This window comes from Alligator sinensis, unplaced genomic scaffold, assembly GCF_000455745.1.
Source record: "Alligator sinensis unplaced genomic scaffold, ASM45574v1 scaffold1295_1, whole genome shotgun sequence".
NCBI lineage: Eukaryota > Metazoa > Chordata > Crocodylia > Alligatoridae > Alligator > Alligator sinensis.
The window spans coordinates 3,254,594-3,271,685 of record NW_005841880.1 but is presented as its reverse complement, the minus strand read 5'-3'; the positions used below and the strand labels follow the sequence as shown (position 1 = coordinate 3,271,685).

Here is a 17,092-nt window from a genome sequence, read left to right as displayed (position 1 = left end):
GGAGAAGCAAATACAAAGTGCCTTAAAACCTGGGAGCCCAAAGCAGGCTGTTCCCAAGTCCGTTCTTGCTTGCCCTGGAGCGCGGCTGCGTTGCTACTTGAGGAACCAGAGCTCCCTCCCTGCGAGAGATCTTGTTTGGCTGCTGCATTGCACAACAAGGAATGGCGACATGCCGGCTCTCAGGTTAACGCTGAGCTCCAGGGTGCAGGGACCACGTGGGAGTTTGGTGTCTGCAGCAGTGAGGCCCCGGACCCAGCTGGTGCAGCGAGTGCCTTTGTCATTAGAAACAACCGACCACGCTCACAGCTACTGCTTTGCCCTGCCTTTCTCCCTGGGATCATAAAGCTTGTTTCACACACACACTGTGCTGACCCTTCTTATCCCCATTTTGCAGCTGAGGAAACTGAGGTGTGGGAAAGAATGAGCCAGATTTGCCTAACAGGCGCACAATATTATGCATCTCCTAGTTTCCAGGTGCCCAGCCTGGGGTAGGATTGTCACGTGCATTGAGAGGAACCAGAGCTGTGAGTGTATAGCCCCGCTTTCTGTTAAGGCACCTGGCGGGCAGCACCGGAAGGGGAAGGGTAAATTGGTGGCAGCTGCCTGTTGTCAAGCAGGTGAGAGGGAGTTTAACTAGGTCTGCTTGGGGCGTGTAGCAAAAGCCTCCTGGTACTCATGTCTGTTGTGCCACTCGAGGGGCCTGACACGAGGCTGTAATTCATGTGCCCCCACGCGTGGCTGGAATGTGGCCCAGCAGCGTGCGGGCGGGTGGGGCACGCTCACCCTTGTGGCTATTGTTCATGATTTGTGCAATGCCTAAGTGGGGCTTAAGCAATCAGTGGGACTGCCCTCAATACCAGCCCGAGCACCAACACGCAGCCTCCGACCCATGCTGTGGGCGACAGGATGTTCTGAGAACGCAGTCCGGGTTTCGTAAAGGTTGGCGCGCGCAGCTGGTGCTTGGCAGGTGATGTTTCTGCCCCCCGACCCGGTGACTACTGAGCAGCTCACACCTTCCGTGAGCCCAGAGAGATAATCGCAAGCCCACTTGGGGGTATAGGGATGCAGAAGGGATCATCCTTCGGTGACTCCTGGCTGGGAGGGGATGGCAGAAAGGAGGTAGCTGGACAGAAGTGGGAGGAGAGCATCACTGCTTGCTCCTTGCCTGGGGCCTCTATTCCCACCCTGAGAGCATCTGAGAGCCCAGGACATTCCTTAAATTCTTCTAGTTTGGGCAGTTTCCCACCACGATGCAACCTCAACCCGTGTGCCCAGTGCCTGGTAGGCACCAGTTTTGGGGAAGTACAGCAAGAAGCCACTAAACATTAACCCTTCCATCTCCATCACAGAGAGCAAAAGCTCTGTTGGATGGGCTGTCTGTGAAGTCAACACGGAAAGAAGTCGTTTCCCACGGAGGGCCCTGGATGGCGGAGAGTGTGGGGAATTGCATGCAGAGAGATGGGAGATGGCAAGGTTTGTGCACAGCAGTGAAGGGGTGCTGGGGGACAGGAAATGCCTGAGCAGAAGGGACCAGCTCTCTAGCAAGGGGCAAGGCTGGACCCAGATGGTGTGAAGCCCCCCGCAGAGATACCTGCTGCCATTGCACAGCGCTGCACCAACAAAGGCAAGAGGCTGGATCCTTTTCTGCAGTGAGGTCGCACTGCTGGCAGGGGTAGGACCTTATGCTGCACATTTCCCTCCTTGCTTTCTCCAGCGCCCTCCCATAGATCCCGTGGCCCTCAACAAGGGGACTGCAACTGCTGTCGGGAAGGCACCACTGATGCTCTTTGGGTTTATTCTGCTGATGAACTCCGCCAACAACTCACCCCATTCATCTCCCAGGGCAGAGGCAAGGATAAGCGCAGAGTATTTGTGGGCTGGGTCCTTTGCTTTGATGTCCAAATCATGCTTGAATCAAGTGAGGCCCTTGGGCTTCCAGCAAGTAGCTCATGAGACTCTGAGCTCAGGTTTGCCTCCCTGGGCAATCGATGGGTGACAGTATTGGGTGTCCTGGGATGGTGGGTGCTCCCCGCACCTCTCTGCCTCTTGTTGCAGATGATGAGGGGTCCTGAAGACCCCAGAAGCCATTCCTACCTCTCTGTTGCCTTGGGACTCTCCCACCTGACACTCCTTTCTCTGGGAAGGGTCCTTTGGGTAGAAATAGTTTCAGCTGATAATAGTGATGGAAAGCATCCTTTCCTCTCCTCCCAGCTCCTGCAGCTCCTCCCTACAGCATCCTCACTCTTCAGGAGCTGCCGGTCAGGGTCACTGCCTGTGATGAGATGAGCATGGTGTATACTTGGGCCAAAATGGACTGATTAGCCCTGGGATGCAGGACCTTAGCAGAGCAAGGGCGAAGGAGCACGTGTCGATGGAGCTCGTGCTCACTGGCGCAGCCGCACGGCTCCAGGAGTAGCCTTTGGGGCCAGGCTGACACTGCCGTGGCTTGTTAGAGAGAACAAGCTGTACTTGGCAGGCATCGTGACAGCGCTTGCTTGTTCCCAGCCCTGAACTGGGTGGTGAATACCCGCAGGGGGAAGGTGGGGAGGAATCCTTCTCTCCAGGCTGCCACGGAGCAGCGCACGTGCTCTGCGGCTGCTTCCCCGCCCTGCGACTGGGCCCTGGGCCCAAAGGCAGCAGAATGGCAAGCTCCTGCGGCCTCTGTTGCCCTGTTCCCTACATCCCGGTGTGCATGGGATGTTGTGTGGGGCAGTGGAAACTGCTGCTGGGCCTCCGTGGTGTTGCACCTGCTTACACCAAGTGTTGGCTGTGGCCTGGGGCAGGAGATGGAGAGGGACCTGGTTAACCTCCCGCTGGTGCTGGAGTCAGGGTGGGGCGGTGGAGCAGTGGGTTGTACCTCCCCCTCCACGTTGTGCTGGGGGCACAGGGCTGCAGGAGCAGATACGGTCAGCCCCAGCTTGTGCACCCCCTCCCATAGCCCCTCCGGAGCCTGCAACAAGGGCAGCCGCTGCAGCCTCTGCCCCCTCCTCACCCTGGTGCATGCTGGCGCTTCTCCGAGTGGGTGCTGTTCATGGGGGCCAGCGACATAAGGCAACATGGGATCCAGCCCTAAAGATTTGACTGCTCCTTTCCATGGTAGCCAGTGGATCCCCATCCTCCCAGTACTGGACACTCAGTCAGGGAAAGCCCTTGTCTCCCGTATGCCTCCCCTCTTCAAAGTGGCTCCATAGAGAGGTTGAGGGCACCCAGCGTCTCAGCACAGCCATGCTGGGTCCTGCTCTGGACCTTAACCCTGGCCTGCAGTTGAGGTTCAGGTCCAGTGCCAGAGACCTGGGGACTCCTCTCCTCATGTGAAGACATTAAGGGCAAGTGGAAGGGCAGTGCCATGGGAAGGCGGAGGGCCAGCCTCCTCAGGACAGTTTTCAAGGGGCGCCTTCACATCCCTCTCCCTTTGTGGGTCAGACAAAGTCTTGGACTGTGCAGGATCTCTAAGGTCCTTGCCTTGGTGGGGATGTCATGTGTCATCCCCCTCCAGCTGGTGGAGTCGGTCACATCGCGGAGCGATGCTGCAGCTGCTTCTGTAGCAGCAGCTACTGACAAGTCCCTCCATGCCCGCCTGGCTGGTTGTGCCCTGCCCTGCCCGGGTACAGCCACTCCTGGAGCTGTTTAATTCTTCAGTCAGACATACAGCCCATGCTGGGCTTCTCCCTGGTTAATTAGTCCTTTATTTGGATGCTGTCTCTTAAAGCCCAGTTTTTGCAGTGATCGGATTAAGCTTGCCAGCCCCCTTCTCACAGTGCACACCATTTGGACTCAGCCCTCCCTTGGGCTTGGGCTTTAAGGTGTGAGATGAAGCCCTGGAGGGTCCTGTGCTTCCCAGCCCACCCCACTCTCTCCCCAGCAAGGCCGCCTGCACAGCGCATTCCTGGCCGAGGGCTTGCTAACAGCCCCTCCCTGCTTCCCCGCTGCACCAGCAGACGCAGACACAAAGGGGTCTTGTGCAGTCTCCGGCTGCCCAGCATGTGCAGATGTCTGCTCCTCCTTCCCAGGCTTGGTGATGTCCTTCCTGCCTCCCCAGTCGCTCCTTCCCCCAGCCACCCCTGAGGTTGCCCAAGCAGCGGCAAGAAGTCTGACTTGTTCCTGGCTGCTCTCCCAGCCTTCGGGCTCACTTGACTGCTGCTTCTCAGCCCAGACCTGCTTCTCCGTTCTTTCCCAGGCTCACAGCCCCGAGCCTTTAGGCAGGGGAGGAAGGGCTCACTAAATGTCAGCTGTGTTTTTGGGGCTGGGGGTTATGTCCCTTGGGCCAGGGATTGAAGAGTTTCCTTAGGAGTCTGCCCTGATTCCTGCCCCCTCTCCAAAGCAGCAGCTCTGCAGAAAAGGACCTGGGGGGGACAGTGGACAATAAGATGGACATGAGCTGGCAGTGTGCCCTTGTTGCCAAGAAGGCTAACGGCATCCAGGGCTGCATTGGTAGGAGCGTTGCCAGCTGGTCGAGGGAAGCAATTATTCTGCTCTGCATCTGGAGTCCTGTGTCCAGTTTTGGGTCCCCACTACAGAAAGGATGTGGACAAATTAGAGAGAATCCAGTGGAGGGCAATGAAGATGGTTTGGGGGGTGGGGGACGTGACTAATGAGGAGAGGCTGAGGGAACTGGGTTTATTTAGTTTGGAGAACAGCAGACTGAGGGGAGATTTGATAGCAGCCTTTAACTACCTGGAAAAGCCCTACTCAATCCCTGGAAAAATCCTGGAAAAAATGATCAAAGTATCCATTATTGATAGGCTAACTGAAGGCAGTATCCTAAAGGACAGCCAGCAAGGCTTCATTGCAGGCAGGTCATGACTAATGAGATTCCCCTTGGAGGTTTTTAAGGCCTGACTCAACAAAGCCCTGGCTGGGATAATGTAGTTGGGGCTGGTCCTGCTTGGAGCAGGGGGTTGGACCAGATGTGACCTCCTGAGGTCCCTTCCAACGTGAATTTTCTATAATACCCCAAACGAGATTCCTAACTGAAGCACAACCTGCATCTTAATTAAGATCCTTAACCGGACTCCGGACCGGGAGCCTCATCTGTGTTAGCATGTTTTGTTAAATCCTTCCAATGTTGTTCCCCTGCAGCCAGCAACAGGGTGCTCACACAGCTTGTCCACCAGCCGTCTTACCCCGGGTGGTCCTCCGAGCACAGCCCGAGGCGTATGTGCGTGACACAGTATTGAGAAAGCCGGCGGCCAGTCTACAAGAGAACATCCGCTATTGCAAGCACCGGAGAAGCTACATCAGCAGTAGAGCCATGGCTGCAGAATGTAAGTGGGGACAGAGCTAGAGAGTTTGAAATGCTTGGTTTTTCCCCAAGACCTCTTTAACACCAGTGGTCTGGGAGCACTGTGGGGAAAGGGTATGGCTGGGCTCTGGTCTGTGCCTGGCACAGAAGACAGAGCCCAGGTGAGACAAGGGCGCTGAGTAGATGCCTGCAGCAGTGTGAGAGCAGAGCCTCGATAACAGACTTCACTGCTGGCCTGCCCAGAACAACCCAGGCACAACCAAGACACAAGGTACCCCGAGGACCACCCCAGGTTGTAGACAGCGCGGTCCCTCGCCCTGCCTGTTCAAACATGAATCTATGTCAAGTGTCAGTGGGGCCCAATGAGAAAGGGGAAAGAGCAATACCAAGAGGGGCAGTAGGGCTAAATAGGTAGAGCAATGACATAGGAAACAGGACACCTGTGGTCTGTGGCAAGGTCTGTTGTGTGACATTGGGCAAGTCGCACTCCTTTCCAGGTGTCCCTTCCTCCTTCCTGAGGTCTCTCCCAACCCGCACTTTCTATGATTCTGCCCAAGCCAGCTATGATGTAAGATTGGGGAGGGGGGCGGGCTCAACCTGTGCTCCTGCTTCTTGCATTGTTTCTGGGGAAACCGAGGCACAGACAAGCCAAGCAATAATGTCAGCAGCCCTTAAAACTCAGGTCTAGTGACTGGTTTTCTGCTCTAAGTAGAACTGCCTGCCTTTCTGTGCTGGGGAGGGCACGGGGTCTCTATGTTATCACCCTTCTCCTAGGGTCCAGCTACTCCTACTCAGTTTTGGCCTGGTCCTGGCACCCCTGCTGAATCCAGAGCATTGCTGTGCAAAGCCCTGTTGTGAAAGTAGACAGTTGGCATGAGCATGTTTGCAGCAAATCTTTATTGTCTGGACCTCAGCACACCGGCTCCTGGCTCCTCGCGTGTTGTCTCCTTGCTATGGGTTCGGATGAGCGCCACTGCCTGACTCCTCGGGATCGGCCGTGGGGATGGTTCCTATGAGGACGGGCACTCTAGCCACAACACTGGACATGGACCAGGGAAGGTAAAGGGTTCCCACCAGCTCATAGCGGATTTCCATGATCTTGTTGGCCAAGGACACGCAGCTGACAGGTAGCAGACTGGGCAGGGCCATTATGTTGGTGATCCTGGTGACCTCAAAGGGCATAGCTTCCATCCTGGGCTCCAGCCTTAACAGTACGTTTCGGTCTTCCAGGGTGCGTGGCTCTGACCTAGCGGTGAAGCCCGTGTAGAGGACATTGGAGTACAAGGTGAAAACCACCCTTTTAATGGACTTGCCCGTCTGGTTGTCGATCTCGGTGGTGAAGGTGATGTTCTCACTGGGGCAGAATACGTTTTTCACCAGGGAAATCCTCAGGACCACGCGGCCTTGTTGGAAGCAGCAGTGATAAACTACGACCTTGTCGACTTCCACTACAAAAGGGTCCTACATGGAGGGAGCGAGGGAAAGGCAAAGTGGTGAGTGCCTTTCACAGGACGCAGCGGGATCACTTAGCATCCTTACACACAGGCAGAAATCACGGCTACCGCAACCGAGGCCGCATCACATGGACACAAGTCTGCAGACCCCCAAGACTTCATGTTGCCATGCACCCTGCGGGATAGAGAAGTATCGGCTAGGGCAAGGGTCAGGAAGAGAAATGCAGAACGTGTTGAAGCTGCCATTTAAAATAAAGACACCCTAAAGAGAGTAACAGTAAAGCACCGTGTTATTATATACACAGACCCTTAAGAATATGAAGGAAATACAAGTTTAATAGTAAAAGCCCCTGGGCCAGATTCTTGGGTCTCACGTGTGTTAGTCTGAGTTCATTTGTTTCAAAAGAGTTCATCCTGATTTACAATCGAGAGAGAGGGAGAGCGCAGAACTGGGCTCCATGGGCCAGATTTTCATGACATGAAGGGGCTTTCTTCACATCAATGCTAATTTGGATTGACGTAGGTTGCGAATTTAAAGCTTTTCCTGAGTAACTCCTCCACTCTTACTCTGGAATAGATAAGGGTCATACCCGGTGTCAGCCGTGGAGAGGATACAAACAAAGGCCTTAATCCTGTATAGGCATCTACAGAGCAGCACGATTTGCCCATTAAATTCAGCCAGTCTATTCGCAGGAGTCCGGTTACCCCGGCATGTTAAGTCTGATCTATGCTAAAAACTTTGGTGGCATAGCTACTACATCTGCTAAGGATGTAAAAAGGTCAGAGCTATGCCCGCAAAACTCTCAGTGTAGAGGCCAGTATGCTGCCAGAAGAGGGTATTTTGGTTTAGCTTCGAGCCTTTGGGGAGGAGGGGAGAATAGAAACCTCTGCTCTGTTGGCATACGCTGCCTCTCCACGAGCGGGCTCTGCCAACACAGCTGTGCTGGCAAAGCTATAGCGGCAGAGGTTCTGTCATGTCAACATGTCCTTAATGTTTGCAGGCCTGGACCTGAAATACGTTCAATGACCTAAGACCATGCATAGCTTTGTTCAGGGAAAATGGTTCGTGAGAAGGCGATGATGTTGCATTGTTCAGTGACTTTTCCTGCACCGTGAGGCATGCATGTTCCCTGCACCTTGAAGAATGCAACAAGCCCTGGTGTGAAACCCTTCTCTTTAGCATTCAATCCAGGTTTTTTCTCCCCTTACTCCCTCTCCATGAAGCCATTCAGCATTCCTAGGTAGAAGCTATTTTGCCCTGCTAGACTCAGGGAGCTCTGCGGCCTTGGCTGGCTCCAGCAACGAAGGTCGCTTAGAAAAGACTTGTGCTAATCCTGTGTGCAGCGCAGATTCCAGATGCATCCGATGACGCCCATTAGCTTCTGACAGCAGGATAGCTAAGCAACTGCAGAAATGGTATTCCAGTCTCTCTTTGAGTGATTAAGTGCATTGATTAAAACATGCTGCAGGGGTTTAGGTTGTAGCCGTGTTGGTCTAAGGATATAGGCAGACAAGGTTCCTTGGGTGAATTTGATATCTTTTATTAGACCAACCCAAATGGTTGGAGAATAGTTATTAAGCAAGCTTTCGGGTTCAAAAACCCTTCGTCAGGCTCAGGAAGCTGCAGCAGTTGGTGTGTGCTCTTCCTGGATGGAATGATTAAAACATTGCGTTTGTATGTCATCTTCAAAAGGATCTAGAGTCTATGCCCTTTTTTTTTTTTGCTGATGATGGAAAGAAAAGGTCTGGAATCTTTTACCCTTTCCCTGCTTGTTAATTTTCTGACTTTCCTAGACACGTCAGGCCTGCACACCGGAGAATGAAGCCACGGGCAGTGCTTAGAGCAGAGGGCAACCATTGCTGACCAACCTGGGTTAATGAGATCACATTACTCCAGTGCTTTGATCCCTTCGTTGGCTGCCAGTGGAGCAATGCAGTTGGGCCAGAAAGCCATGTTTGGACCAGTTCCCACGCTGCTGCTAATTCTAGTATCCTGTGGGGTCCCGTGGCACAGGCTTGTCGACTCACAGAAATTAACTCAGATTTAGATAGGGGGTGAGCTCAAAGGTGGACCTTTCTACACGTTCTCTCCTCCTGTCTCCAGGTGGAATAACCTTCAGCCTTACCTTGGACTGTAGCCTGTCTTTACGGATGCCAGAGGTCCCCTGCACTAGTAAATACTTCTTCTTCTTAGCTAAGATGAGCTCACGACTGGAGCAGGAGGCTTGGAGGAAGTAGGAAACATAGCCTATCCTGCTGGTGAACGTGGAGGGGAGTCTGGTAGACAAGGTGAAGTGGAAGTCAAAGGTGTGGGTTCCCAAGTCCAGCCAGTTCCCTGAAAGCCAGACAACATGCTGTTACTTCTCAAGCTCAGCTCCTATGGACAGGATGCTTTGCATTCCTCTATGGCAGTGTGCGGGGGGCAACCTTTTTGGCAGGTGTGCCACGAATCAGCCCCGCACCCTCCCCAGGTGCCACTGTCATTCCCTTCCTCTGCCCAATTTCCTCCTCTGCTTTCTGCTCCCTACTCTGTGCCTGATCTTCTGCTCCCTGCCCTGTCTGCTACTATGCTGCCTCTTCTCCCCCAGATCCGCTGGGGCCCACGCTCAGAGGTTGCCCATGCCACTTGGGGCACTCAGGGCTGCAGGTTGAGCACCCCTGCTCTCTTGCAGGGAGCTGAGGGAAGGGGCAGTTTGCATTTCTCCTTGCAAGATGCTTGCATTTCTCACCCAATCCTGAGTGCCCCCAGCAATTCATGTAGTGGCTATGCACTAGGGGTGGCCGCACCTTGCAGGTACAACCCAAACACAGGGGCCTCTTTCCTCCAGCGTGGCTCTTCCTGGTTTTAGCCGTGCCGCACTTGGAGGTGATAAAACCAGCTCTCTCCACCCAGCCTTTTCCTCTTGCTTCACTCGCAGAGAACATTTGCTATGTATTTGCAATAATCATGCAAATTGTTCTGGAACGAGGTAGCAACTCTGCACAACGTTACCACGTGGCGAGAGGTTGCTAGAATTTTGTTCCACTAATTGCTGCTATTACCCTCGTAGACAAACTCAGTAATTCCTCAAGTTTTAACACATTTAACCCAGGTTTCCCCACTGACAGCAGGTCTCCGTAATAGCTTCCTCGCAGCACGAGAGATTCACCAGATGGCAGAACCGTGGCTTCAATCAGGATTATAAATGAAGATAAAAATTACACCCCAAGAACATGCAGAAAGCGGAAACCATAGCTCATGGTCCAATTTGGCAATGGCAGCGTAATGCAGTCATCTCCTTGCTGCTTAGCTGTTTGAACTGCTTAGGGCTTTATTCTTATTTGCACCTTGGGTCTGCTTGACACTAGTCTGGACACGGAAAAAAGGGGCCTTGGAGTAAGAGTGTTTTCCATTCCAAAGTCCTTTTAAAGCCCTCTTCCCTGTCTGGAATGAGATGAAGGAGCTTTAATATAAAGATTAAAGCTCCAGACTATAGGGGACACCATGCAGAAGCAATCTGGTTGTAGGACAAGGTTGATTGTGTGGACAAGGACTTGTATGGGATGGTTTGGCTAAGGATGATCCTGCCCCCAGGAGGGGTTGGACTAGATGACCCCAATGTCCCTGATTTTCTCAGATCCTGCCATGTTGATGCACTTCATCTGTGCAAGCTAGTGTGGGTAAGACACATTTCTAAGAATCTGTCTTCATATAGAGCAGCCGTGGTTCAACCTGAAGGTGAGGTTTTGAACACGCTGGTGCGAAGGATTGTGCAGGTATTTAAGTCAGTGTATACTAGGCTCATTTCTGCCTTGTTGGAGTGAATCAGGACCTGTCACCACAGAGCCACACCAGGAGTAAATCCAGCAGAATCAAATGCAGGCCGTTTTCATTCTGAATATGAGTGTCCACACAGGGGTGTAATGCAGTTTAGCTAATCCACTTTCAATTCCCCCTTTAGTTATTTCAGGTCCATTTTCCTGAGCGTCCCAGGGTAGAAAAGCTCTTATTCATTTTAAGTTGCCGTAATTCAATCTAGTTTAATTTCACTTTCAAAGTGAATTAAACTGAATTGAATGAAGGCCTCTCTAATTGTAAACAGGAGTATCCATGTAGCGGCTTAATATAGTTTAACTAATCTCCTTTAAAGTGAATTCAGACTAATTTTCCTGAGTGGCTCTGCAAAGATAACACCTTTCATTTCAACCAAAATAAGAGGCTCTTGCACTGAAATGCAAGTCCACGCAGGGCTTTGCATTGGTAGAAGTAAATCGAGTTCATTAAACTGGCAAAAATCAAAGGTGTAGATGAAACCTGGTTGTACAGCTCTGGCACTAGGAACTTCGGCTCCCAAAGAGGCCTGGATGCTAATTCCTAATTGCGTCCCTCTCTCAAGATTGTGGCAGTCAGGCTGGATCATACCAGTATCTACCACACTGACTTCTTTCATACAGAAAAGAATTCAAGAGAATAATTCCCCTGACAGCTTGCTCACTCCTTCCTTCTTGTGTTGCCCTTTGAAGCCTTCTCCCACTTTTAGCATTGTATCCTCTTCCATCTTGCTGCAACCTCCCACCTCTTCCACACCCGGCTTCCTGCAGTCCTCCCTCTCATCTCACCCACTTGTTTTCCAGCGTGCCCTTGACTCACTCTGTTTACTAGCTCTCTCCCTGAACTACCTTCTACCTACAAACCTCTACCCAGCCCCAGATATCTTTGGTCACCCTGGCAGCTCCAGGATAGGGAACAGGTTTTATGCTGCCCTATGTTGGTAATGTGCCTAATGCAAGGGATCACATTAAGAATATGCAAGGAGATAAGTCACTGCCCTTTGTGAGCTGATATCCAATAAGCAAAGTTTACAGAAAGGGTTGCCAAAGTCTGGAATGGGCTTCCAAGGGAGGTGGTGCCCTCCCCTACCTTGGGGGTCTTTAATAGGAGATTGGAGAAATACCTGGCTGGGGAACCCGAGGGAAGAGACTACCTGGCAGTTGCCAAGTCATCTTTCCAGGTGACCTAAGACACTGAGCGACTTGGGGAGGTGTCCCCGTTGCATCTCCTTGAAAATTGTGAGAGTGTGTCAGTGTGTATACATGGAGGGATTGGAGTATAACCCTGAATTTTCTAAAAAGAGCACAAAGGATTTCTATAGGAGCACGAGATCCTTCCCTGAAGCCTGCCTGGTGACGTGAAGAGTCTGAAGCCGGTTGTGTGAGCAGCATGGGTTTCTGGCTCGCATCCCCCCGACTGTGAGTTACATTTGGTCATGAACAATTGCCTCCAATGGAAAGAAAAATATGTTGTTTTGCTGCTAGAGAGACAGCCAGTCAGCCCGTTTCCTTCTCTCCCAGCGAGGTGATGGAAGACACCCAAGATGAAGGCTGAAGGTTGCCAGGGTTAAAAAGAAAAAATGAGGCCAATTTTTTCTTGAAAGAGCAAGTATCTATGGCTCAACATGGGCAGTCATAGAGCAGTGTTTTATGAGATAAGGAACAAGGAAGGGACGATAAACTTATCAGCATTAGCACTGTCCAGCTGAACGTATCTTGTGCACTTTCTGACCTCAGCAGGGAGCTCTGAACATTGCGGGAATGCAGGATGATTTTCTCCCGTGACAGACCTCTGAGAGTTGTGGGTGCTTAGCCCAGCTGAAAAGCTGTACATTTATTTAGATGACTACATATGGATTTAGGGGCCTGTCCTGCAAGACTGACGACCCCTTGGCTTTTCAGATCTTGAGCTGAAAAGTGCTGTAGAAGCACTGCTTGTGATTGTAATGCTAAGCAATGGAAAGAGGTTTTCCTCCTGGATTTACAATAATATCTGGTACAACTCTCAACTGCCGGAGAAGGAATTTGCATGCCACGGTGAGAGGTAATAGGTCAAGTCTAAAGCAACTTTATTGCACATGACCTTTCTGGGAGGGCACAGCCTTCGAATACTAATACTCTAGGAGGAGCTGGAGCCTGAACATAAGAGGTCAGAGGTCAAATCCAAGGCTTTAATGCACCGACAAAAGCTTACCCTTCAAATCTCAGTTATCCAGGAGAAAGCTCATGCCCCACTGTTTTTATATCCCTGTAAATATTTGTGGTTAGTGAATTATATATAAAAACACAGCAAGGCGCTCACTAATCTGAATTTGCTCCCACTGTTTACTTACAGTTCCCTGCCTCTCAGCAAAGACTCGATAGCACGGCCATCGTGAAGTCTCATATTACTGAGACTTCGTTGGAGTTACAAAATGTACTTTGGGACATTTCCCACTACAGAAATAAATTAAAGCCTACGTTGGCAAAATCCATAAACAAAATGCCTTTCGATGATGGATCCTCATTGCCGGCTTTTTGTTGGCTCATTCGTTAACTTGCTGTGGCCACTTGCTGTATCCGTACAACTAACACGGCCTTCCGTACCAAAACCCAGGCATTTCAGTGGATTATGCATGGTGTACAGACCTAATCCACACAAACATGGATTGTCACCCACCGGCCGATTTACAAAATCGCTGTTGCACACCGTTCCTGAATACAGGTACACACGGTGAGTCCGCAAACTGGAAAGGGCGCAAAGGTGGAACTGATTCAAAGAGAGCTCCTTTTTGCACAATGCAGAATTGGCCTGTGAAATTCATTGCTACCACTTGTATTTAAACGTAAAAAAAAAAAAGTAGCTCACTGAGGCCAAATATTTATCAGGGTAGAGGAGGCAAAAAGATTGGATATTTATAGCTATTTATACAGATAAGTTCATCTAGAACTATAACCGTAAATGTTAAAAAAATGACTTTAGGGTTTTAGAGGACCCCTAAGTCATATGGGTCAGGAAGAAACTCTGCCTCTGGCCAGCTTATCCCACATTTGCCTTCTGCAGGGTTTGTTATATCTTTCTAGCAAGCAGTCTGGATTGAGACATGTTTACTGGGCTGGACTGACCACTGGTCCGATCCCTTATATTCCTACATTTGCTAGTGAACGGGCTCTACTCTCACATATTGCCTGAAGCCTGGGGTCCCAGTGACTTACCCTCTATCTTGAACGTCTTTGTCTTATTGATGTAGTCAGCCTTGTTATTGCAGACAACATCCCTGCTGTAATCCTTGTCCGCGCCGACGTCTTCATTCCACTGCAAATAACCTCTTCCTACCAGCTCTACCTTCACTACAGGGTTGATCAAAGTGTTGTTAAGACTCAGAACCACTTGGCCATCTACGCTGGAGCCTGCCAAATAGACCTTATCCTCGGGCACCACGATGTCAATTGATTTCACCACCGACATCGGGGAAGAACAGAGGTTCGGTGCAGTCTGGGCTCCCCCAGGGCGGAGTTGTGCTTGTGATGTCAAAGGTTTGTGACATCACTGCATTGAGATGGGCGCTGGGTGCCTGCAGCACTCGTTGCCTTCTCCAGGAGCAGGCAGGTGCTGTCGGGCTTGGCCCCAGGAATAATGAATTCTTTTACTGTTTGTCTTCTAATACCTGGAGGGTCCGTTCTGCATATGCTATACAGTAGCTATATACTGCTATATAGTAGCATGTAGCTACTAAGTGACAATCTCTGCCCCCTAAATTGGGTTGACAAAGAGCGAGAGGGGACAACGCAGAAGAGAATGCAGGTCTCCTGACCACCGGTCCAGTGTCCTGTCCTCTTAGATTGTGCTGCCCCTCAGCTAAGAGGTCATATGCAGGTAAGAAGGAGGGAAAAACTCAGAAATCAGCTGATTCCCCCCAATAGAGAGTGGGGACAGCAGAGTTTTCTTAAGGCTGACTACTGAGGACCTTCAACTTTAGAAGTCATGTTCTTCGCTCTCTGCCAGTGCCTCGTCCAGCCTTCATCATAAGGAGCCTGTCTCCTAGGGTCTGCTGGTCTGGAGTAGTTGGATTCAGACTGGGCAGTACTCTGGGATCCATATTTCTCATGGTTTTTTTTTTTTTCTTTAGCTATGTGGAAAGCAATGACACATTTACCCACAACCACAGAACCGCGATGACAAATGTTTCTTACTGGTCCTAAAACAGGGAAGCACATAAGCATCTGCTCTAAGGCAATCTTTAAATCCTGCATTTCTTTTGGAACAGATTCTGGGAGAGGAGTTAGATGGGGAGGAGGGCGGCATCAAAAGCATGTCGGTCAAGAGAGGGGAGAGAGATGCACGGGGCTCTTTCTTCTTGGCCTTTACTCCTCCCTTTATTATGTGACACTATGATCCCAAAAGCTTGTCCTGAAATCTCCTGGGGGGTCCCAGAGTGCATGCCTCTGTGCCAAAGGCTGCAGTGCTGGTTGACTGCTCTCACCAAGGCAGGGGTGGGGGGACCAGGGAGGACTTCCCAGGGGCTGTTTACATGGCCACCAGACAGCTCTGGCATGTACAGCTGTGCCCATGCTAACTTTCATTTATTTAGCGTGGGGATTGGTAGCAGCAAAAGCATGCAGCTGAGCAGGTATGTACTATCTTCTCGCAAACAGGTGCTACGGTGGCTTTCTGGAGCTTCTTTTTTACAGTGTGCAATTAAAGCGTGGAGCTCATTTGGATCCTGATGGTGTAGCCAGATCCACAAAGGGAGAGGATACGTTCTCGGAGGAAAGGGGAATCAGTAGTTATCGAGCGCAGGAGTGAGGCACACGGCCTCTGAATCAGAGCTTCCTAAACTTTAAATGCTGCCAGAGGCTGCAAGTGAGAGAGGAACAGAGGGAAAACCCCTGGTCAGACCCAGGTCACTCTCCCTTGCAGCCTCCGCTTTCTGTCACTTGTGACACAGGAGACTGGGTGAGATGGGCATGTGGCCTGGCACAGCATGAGAACGTAACAACTGCCATTTACTATCGTGCGTACCTGAGCTAACCGGACTGAGCCACCTACCCCTGCACCAGTCGCACATCTGGGCTGTAGCCAACACCCCCCCGAGTCCTGTAGCTATGGGATCAGCCCTGGGCATTGCAATACACGTGGAAACAGAGCTGTAGTGCTGGGACGGGGTTGCCCAAAACCCCTTTCCCCAGCACAGCCCCAGCTGAACCCCCTCCATCCTGGGCCTGATGTCCCAGGATGCCCAGGACTGGTGCTCCTGGGTGCACTGAGACCCTCCCACCCAAGGGGCTGCATTTCCCGCCTGAGGCAGGTCTCCCCAGGGGGGGGCTTTAATAGAAGGCAGGGCAGTTTTACTGGGCTCTCTTTGCTGGTGGGGAGGGTTTTACTAGGAAGAAGGGTAAATTTGCTAGGGTACCTTTGCTGGGGTGGGGTGGGGTGGGGTGGGGGGGTAATAGAAGGCAGGGCGAGCTTTCCTGGGGGGGCTTTTGCTAGACAAGAGGGAGCTTTGGGGGGGAGGGGGCTTTTAAGAGAAGGCAGGGGAAGGTTTTGCTAGACAGAAGGGGAGCTCTGCTGGGGGGGGGCGTTGCGCGGCCCCGGAAAGCAGGAAACAAAGCGGCGAGCGGAGCCGGTAGGGCTGAGCGCCGAGCCCCGCCGGCCGGATGAGGCCCCGCCCCTTTGCCCAGTTCCCGCCACCAGCGGCCAAGCAGCAGGGGCCCGCCCCGCGCCGGGCTTTTCCGCGCCAAACTCCAAAGCCGGCGGGTTGGCGGGTCCCGGGGACGCGTCGGCTCGGCTCCCGGCGCCTCGTGGGCCCTGCCGCCCATCCGCCCGCGCGTCGCCCCCGGGACTCGCCCCCCAGGTCGGAGCCCGAGGTGAGTGCGCCCCGACGGGGTCCCCCTGCCCCGGGGAGGGGCGCGGCGCTGCGCTGCGCTGCTCCGCTCCGCTCCGCTCTGCTGGGAGATCCCGCGGGGGCTCGGGCCGCGCGGGAGCAGCTGTCGGGGGAGGCGCGGCGGGGGGAAAGAGGGCGCGGGGGGGGCCCCGAGCCGGCGGAGCCCCCCCGGGCGCGGCAGGGGAACGCTTCTAGCGGTGGGGCGGCGGGCACGGGCGGGGAAGTCGCCGCGTCCGACGTGACAAAGGCGGGCGGGCGGTCCGGTCTGCTCCCGCCGCATCTGCGGGTCGGAGCCCGCGGGCGGAGAGGGGAGCTGCCCTCGGAAGTGCAGACGGGATGGGCCCCCCCGGCCTGCCCTCGCGCCTCGCCTTGTCCCCGCTTCCAGGGGCTCCGGCTGCCGCTGCCCCCGGGGCCCTGCGCTTGCAGCAGGCAACGAGCCCTGGTTCGCCTTGGCGAGGCGCGTGCGCGCGCAGCAAGTGTGTGCGCGCGTGTAATATACATAGAGCTCTATAGGGGTGTGTATGCATGTGTAATGGGTGTGTATTCATGTGTAATATACGTATGTGTGGGGATACACACAGTATATATAGGTATATGGGTGGGGATATACATACATACATACATACATACACGTGTGTGTACACACACGCACACGTATATGCGCGTGTGTGTGTACACATAGACAACAGCTCCTTCCAGCCGCCCCACGCGACTGGAGCCTG

The 17,092-nt window shown here is 52.7% G+C and overlaps 1 protein-coding gene and 1 long non-coding RNA gene across 3 annotated transcripts in view; one reads left to right on the top strand and one right to left on the bottom strand.

The window, feature by feature from the left end:
- The window catches only part of LOC112549200, a 32,830-nt gene extending 26,225 nt beyond the window's left edge, over positions 1-6,605 (top strand). For both annotated transcript variants that reach the window (XR_003092560.1, XR_003092561.1), the window contains 2 exons: positions 5,080-5,264; positions 6,473-6,605. This is a non-coding gene — a long non-coding RNA (uncharacterized LOC112549200). The remainder of the gene's footprint in view (positions 1-5,079; positions 5,265-6,472) is intronic.
- ARRDC5 (arrestin domain containing 5) lies at positions 5,259-13,974 on the bottom strand. The gene is made up of 3 exons (XM_006017486.3): positions 13,702-13,974; positions 8,823-9,031; positions 5,259-6,703 (listed from the first exon to the last, which is right to left on the bottom strand). Exons 1-3 carry the CDS (start codon positions 13,952-13,954, stop codon positions 6,194-6,196), a joined length of 972 nt encoding a protein of 323 aa, XP_006017548.1. The 5' UTR covers positions 13,955-13,974; the 3' UTR covers positions 5,259-6,193.
- Positions 13,975-17,092: the final 3,118 nt, after the last annotated feature.